The sequence below is a fragment of the Enhydra lutris genome, unplaced genomic scaffold (genome assembly GCF_002288905.1).
Source record: "Enhydra lutris kenyoni isolate GAN:26980312 unplaced genomic scaffold, ASM228890v2 scaffoldscaffold40, whole genome shotgun sequence".
In the NCBI taxonomy this organism is placed as follows: Eukaryota; Metazoa; Chordata; class Mammalia; order Carnivora; family Mustelidae; genus Enhydra; species Enhydra lutris.
This window is the reverse complement of record NW_019154124.1, coordinates 1832264-1839302: the sequence shown is the minus strand read 5'-3', so window position 1 is coordinate 1839302 and position 7039 is coordinate 1832264. Positions and strand designations below refer to the sequence as shown.

The 7039-nt window shown below is 37.7% G+C and overlaps 1 protein-coding gene across 2 annotated transcripts in view; it reads left to right on the top strand.

The window, feature by feature from the left end:
* The window catches only part of LOC111155306 (Cbl proto-oncogene like 1), a 19313-nt gene extending 15525 nt beyond the window's left edge, over positions 1–3788 (top strand). For both annotated transcript variants that reach the window (XM_022515447.1, XM_022515446.1), the window contains exon 6: positions 254–3788. In XM_022515447.1, coding sequence (XP_022371155.1) covers positions 254–1289 — 1036 coding nt within the window. In that variant the 3' untranslated portion in view covers positions 1290–3788. The remainder of the gene's footprint in view (positions 1–253) is intronic.
* The last annotated feature ends 3251 nt before the right edge of the window (positions 3789–7039 follow it).

The window sequence follows — 7039 nt, the reverse complement described above, 5'->3', positions numbered from 1 at the left end:
TCTGTTTGATGAGCACTTTAATGTTTTCTTGTAGTGAGAGTTCTGAGTTTGGTGGAAAAGCTGACGCTTAATAGGGAACAGACCACAGAGTGGGAGAGATTAAAGGTTCACTTATAGTAACTATAGCTTTTAATCGTGCACTTCTGCAGTGTTTTCCACAACTGATTTTAGAAATAGGCGTAGCTGTGAAGTTATGTGCGTTGTTTTTATAGTCTGCTTTCAGTAAATCTTTTTTTTCCCCCTTCTAATTTAGCTGTAGTGATCCTGTGCAGCGAATCGAGCAGTGTACGCGAGGTTCTCTCTTCATGTGTAGCATTGTTCAAGGGTGCAAGAGAACGTACTTGTCTCAGAGGGACTTACAGGCTCATATCAACCACCGCCACATGAGAGCTGGAAAACCTGTTACCCGTGCTTCGCTTGAAAGTGTCCATCCTCCTATTGCCCCACCGCCAGCCGAAATCCCCGATCGCTTTATAATGCCTCCAGACAAGCACCATATGAGCCATATCCCTCCAAAGCAGCACATCATGATGCCGCCGCCCCCTTTGCAGCACGTGCCACACGAGCACTATACCCAGCCACACGAGGACATCCGTGCTCCTCCTGCAGAGCTGTCCATGGCTCCACCTCCACCTCGCTCGGTCAGTCAGGAAACCTTTCGTATTTCAACAAGAAAACACAGCAATCTAATAACTGTCCCTATTCAGGATGACTCAAATTCAGGTGCTAGAGAACCACCACCTCCTGCCCCAGCACCTGCTCACCACCATCCTGAATATCAGGGCCAACCAGTGGTATCGCACCCGCATCATATTATGCCTCCACAGCAACATTACGCACCACCCCCACCTCCTCCACCACCAATCAGCCATCCAATGCCACATCCTCCCCAGGCCGCAGGTACTCCTCACTTGGTATATAGCCAAGCTCCACCTCCACCAATGACCTCTGCTCCACCACCAATCACCCCTCCCCCTGGACATATTATTGCCCAGATGCCACCTTATATGAACCATCCTCCTCCAGGACCTCCCCCACCTCAGCATGGTGGTCCGCCTGTAACCGCACCCCCTCCTCACCATTACAATCCTAACTCTTTACCCCAGTTCAGTGAAGATCAAGGAACTCTGAGCCCTCCATTTACACAACCAGGGGGAATGAGTCCTGGTATATGGCCTGCACCGAGAGGGCCACCTCCTCCTCCACGAATGCAGGGTCCGCCTTCTCAAACCCCACTTCCTGGACCACATCATCCAGATCAGACAAGATATAGACCGTATTACCAATGATTAATAGTACTTTGAACTGAAGATATGATGAGGAAAAAAAAAAAAAACTTATGTATAGTCAATCTTTTAATTAAGCTTTGACTGTTTGGGGGAAGGAAGAGTACCTCTTATTGAGGTGACCGCAAAACATTTAGGGTCTTGTCTCTTAAAATGGTTTTAAATCTCGACCTTAGGATTGACTTCAAGTACTATACGGTAGTGCAGATAAGTGGCTCAGTTGAGCACAGCTACATTTTAACAACTTTGTTCCCCTAGTGTGGTAAATTGACCCAGAGGTGACCATTTGTAAAAAATTTGAGAAGAATTTTTCATTGTTCCACTTCTAAAAATACGGCTTTTGTTAAATCCAACGTTTAGTTTTTCTTGTGATACATTTTGTTAACCTGTGTAAGAGGATTAAATTTCAAAATGGTTGTAAAAATGCTATTTTTATGTGAATTTAAGTGCAGCCACATACTGTTTTTTAAAACCATATGTTTTACCACTAATTTCCCAAAGTTACAATAAAATCCTAAAAGTAAAAATCTACTAGAATTTACTGTAAGGCAGACTGTTAAATGGTAGAGAATTATTTCACATTTTAGGCACTGAAATTTTGAGGTATATTAAATATATAATGCACTTCACTTGGATGCCTTTTTGTTTTTAGGCAGCCTCAGGAGCACCAAAATACATTGGAATTCCATATTTATGTTTGTAATATTAAAAGGCATTAGTAGTTATTTGGAAAGATATGGCCAAAGCAATTGACTCTACAGGCTCCAAGCTATTGGGGGATACTGTTACTCGTTAATGCTTTCTACCGAATGGTGGGAATCACATGATGCACCACATTTACTAATCTTAAGTAACATTATTTTATAGAACTGTTTAAAACTGTGTTATCTAGATGAAGTGTGTTCTACTCTGCTCATTGTCTTAAACTTAAATATTTAGGGCTGAATAGGCTTTGTATAATTCCTCATTTCCTGGTAGAGTTTGATCTGTGCTTTGAGTGGGTTCTTGTCTATTGGGTTTTAAAAGTACAATTTGAATGCCATCGAGGAATACTATATTAATGAAGGACGTTCTTGTAATCACAAACTTGCGTTGCTCAGGTTTCATTACTATGTGATAAGGTTTTTTTCTCTAACTTGAAATTTTAAAAGTGTTAATTATTTCCTATTCCTTTCATTGGTTAAGCACTATAAAATTTGGAACATTTTAAAAGGGAGTCAACAGTGCAGACCACCAGACGATTTTGTATTGGAGAAGAGTGATGACTAAATTGTGAATTTCAGAGCTTTATAAGGTGCCTTTAGAGTCAGCTTTTGCATTATAGGGGCTTGTTACAGTCCAGCTAAGATGACCACTTAATGTTTTATACAGATCTCATATGTATAAATCAATACTCTTAGGATATTGTTTTATATCCTTTGAATAAACCCCTGTGAAGTATTTCCTCCCCCCTAAAATGGTGCATAATATAAACATGAAAAATGTAGTATGCAGATATCATTTATTAACTAGTTTGTAGTGCATAAATTTAGAACATTTCTTTTTGACAAAGGGTGAACTGATGGCTAATTTACCATTTAATTCTGTCAGATACAAGCAAAAAACAGTTTCTCATCTTGGATCATCAGTTGCAGAGGCATCTATGAATTTAGAGCTGAAGTTAGAGATGATATCAATGATCATTTCAACCTTGACCAGCTGAAAATAACGAATATGCTTTTTTTTTTTAAGTTAATGGAGTGATTTTTCACATCTAGCAATTTGAGAGTCCAGTGTTAATGCAATAGATGTAGTGAGAAATTCTTGTTACTAGAAGCGTGGGAGTGAAGTATGAACTAGTGTGAAATGGTGGTGGTGAGTTCTTCTATCATATTACTGTAGGTACTTGGACTGGTGCAAACTTGATTCCTTTTCATGCCCCTGTTTAGGAGCTGTTAAAATATTACTGTTGAAAACCCAATACCATTCTTTGTTTCTTGTGATAAGAAAATAGCCAAATTCACTTCAGAGCTTTTCAACTATCTCTAAGGAGCTCTCCTGTTTTTACTGAAATTCACTAGAGCTGAACGTGGTATGAAACCACTTAGCCTATGTATTGGACAAAACAATTAGTATCATGATAAACTTCCACATGTTTAAGAGAATTCTCATAGACTTTAAAAATGATTTCTTTTCAGTTAGGTTTAAAAAATATGTGTTATGCAGGGAGGCAGATCAGATGAATGTGTTATAGCAGACAAAATTTTTAAATGGTGTTAGACTTGAATTCATCCAGTTATTGTTTGAATGAGGGTGGGTGGGTAGAAGGATAACAAAATTACTGTTAGTTTTTCTTTCCTTAAGGAAAAAGATGTGAATCCCAGCCTTATTTCAGGGAAGCCTTTGAAGCTATGATGGACATAAGTCTAAATTAAATGTATGTATGTTTCATTATATTGCTCTTAAGACTACTGAGGTGGCAGTTTAATTCTTAAAAACAATAAAATGGAAGCATAAATACTATTTTGCCTAGATGAATTTTTACCTAATGATGACACATTTGGGTGAATGCCAAGTTTTCTGTTGATGTGATGATACAACTTTTACAGTAAAATTAGATTCACTTTTTTTGAGATGAAACCCAGCAAGTCGAATGTTAATATTTCTTCAGTGGCATGTTTGTTCTCAGTATAATACAGTATTTGGGGAACTATCAGTTGCAAAAACCATGAGAAACTATATCCATTTTGCCCTGTAAAAACCATTTGCTCAAAATTATTGTGTAAATACTAACTAGATAACACTAAAATATAAGTGGAAAAGATAATCTGAACGTAATTTTTTAACTCACATTAAGTAACTTTACTATAATGAGGTATACAGAGCTGCTGTAGACTTCGTTCTAACATACGGGAAGAGTGTCCTACCTCTTTCTGGAAAAGTCCTGTAGTCCAATCTCATGAGCATTTTGAAAAAATCCTATATCGTAAGTACAGTTGACCCTGAACAACGTGGGAAATAGGGGTGCTGGCCCCCCCTGCACAGTCAAATCCACGTATAACTTTTGACCCCCCAAATTTTAATAATAGCCTGATTATATACACAGTTGATACATATTTAGCATATTATATGTATTACATACTGTATTCTTAACAATGAAGCTAGGGAAAGAATGTCACTAAGAAAGTTATAGAGAAGAGAAAAAAACAGTACTATACCATATAGAAAAAAACCTCGTGTATAAGGAAGCGGACTCACGCAGTTCAGACCCCTGTTGTTGAAGGGTCAGCTGTACGTGGAAAAAAGTCACAAGTACCTAGAACAAAAATATACTTTTCTAATTATTAGATTAGCCATCAAATATTGATGTTAATTGAGATTTGATGTAATCATACTCAAACATACTATATTTTGACCGAAGTGGATTTATTTTTCTTCACTGATTTGTAACTAATCTGTTAAATTTTGGCCTAGAAACTAAGTAGAATTTACTTATTACGGTATATGCACAATCTAATAAAGCAATATTGGATAGACTTCGCTTAGAGGGGACAGAGAGGTAAGCCAGTGAAAATACTTGATATTAATAAAAACATTTGGATTTTCAAACAATTTTCGTTTTGATTCATGCCCCTTCAGTTTTCTGTCGTTGAGGGGAAAAGTGTTAAGAGAACTCTTTTTTAAAAAAAAACAATTCTTAAAGCAGTATTTTAGTGTTAAGTTTTAATTTTCCCATCTTTTAAGCATTACAGAATCCCAGAATTGAATAGTCATGGGTTTAGTTCTCACACATGGGCAGGACCACGTCTTGATAAAAATCTAGTATTTGGGGGCACCAGGGTGGCTCAGTGGGTTAAAGCCTCTGCCTTCGGCTCAGGTCACTATCCCAGGGTCCTGGGATCTATCCCCGCATCGGGCTCTCTGCTCAGAAGGGAGCCTGCTTCCTCCTCTATCTGCCCGCCTCTCTGCCTGTGTTCTCTGTCAAATAAATAAATGAAAAAATCTTAAAAAAATAAAAAATCTTTTAAAAAAATCTGGTATTTTGAAATGTTATTCTATGACTCAGAATATCCCATTTCTATTCTCAGAGTTGGAGACACCAATTTTCATACTGCATTAAGCCCACTTTCTGTTAATCTACCTTTAAAATTACTCTACTTTTGCCTGCCTTCAGATTGAAAAATACTGCTCCCTTGTGCCTTTCTTCCTAAGCATTACTTTCAAACCTTTAATTTTTTGTTTTAATATTGGTATTTTAATTAAATAAATCTTTTGGGAAAAATAGAACACATTAATGCTACAAATAAAGGTATAGATCCCCCTCCAATGAACATTGCCCTTCCGGGGATAAGTACTGTCACAGTTGTGGTGTATATGACCCATCTATAATCAGTTTAGTTGCAGAGCTGACAACTATAAAGAGGCTCCATGCTCTGGTTCAGCATCTTAATCCATGGTAAATGTAGTAGTTCATGACTGATAATAAACATAGACTGAGCACCTACCACCATGTGGGATCTAAACCATTCATTCATTCACTCATTCATTCATTCATTCATTCAGCTTGACAGTATGCTAAGTGCTTGGGGTGCATAAGCCTTTAGAGCTAGAGGATCGACAAATTTCATTAAATTACCTAACATGTTAGAAGTGTGATAAAATTCTATGAGATAAAGGAAAAGTAAGGATAATCCAGCAGTGGGAGGTTCGCAGTTTTAAGTAGTGTGGTCTGGGTAGAATTCACTGAAGAGAAGACATTTGAGCAATGATTTGAAGTAAATAGGAATACTTAAAATTAAAAAAAAAAAAATTCTTTAAACTGGGTGCCTGCCTGGCTTAGTAGAGCACGCGACTCTTGATTTCTGGGTTGTAAGTTTGAGCCCCACATTGGGTGTAGAGGTTACACCCAAAATTAAAATCTTTGAAGTAGATGAGAGTTAGCCATGTGATACCATGGGGTGGAACTTTCTAAGCAAACAGGCTGTAAAGGTCAAAGTGGGGGCTGCATCTGGCATATTTGGGGAACTGTAAGGAGATTGGATTGGAATGAGTGAGACGAGCAGGAAGAGAAGGTTAGAGAGGTAATAACAGGGAATGGGGAAATCACAGGCTTTCTGGGCCATCATAAACTTTGACCTTACTCTGACCTGGGAAGCCTTCGTGGAGTTCTGAGGAATGGAATGATCTGGCTCTTTTTGGAAGGATTATTCTGGTTCTGTGTTTGGAAAAGATGAGGAAGGTAAAGAGAGACTAGTAGTCAGAGGTTTTAATAATTTACACAGAAGATGATGCTCATACTTGTGGAAGGATGAATATATAAAGTAATAAATGTACATGATGTAAAAAATGTAATAAATTTATGTGCATAAATTAACCATTTTATGTGAAATATGGGTATAAAATGGTGAACGAAATAGATATGGTCACTGCCCTTTAGGAGCTCACATTCTAACTCATCTAGAGATTTTTCTTGGAGGTCATTCCTAAATTTTTCTCCAAAGATTTCTTATATCCTTTTTCAAAGGATATTAGCGCCCCCCAAAAGGAATTTAAAAATGTAACATGAAAATACACGTACACATATAGCCATAACGAGGAAAGTATTAAGTTTATTAAATTCTGGGCATTTATATTGTGTTTCCCTAATAGCTTTTCTGGATACACTCTTTAAAAAATATTTTATTTATTTGACAGAGAAACAGCAAGAGAGGGAACACAAGCAGGAGGAGTGGGAGAAGGGAAAGCAGGTTTCCCGATGAGCAGGGAGCCCAATG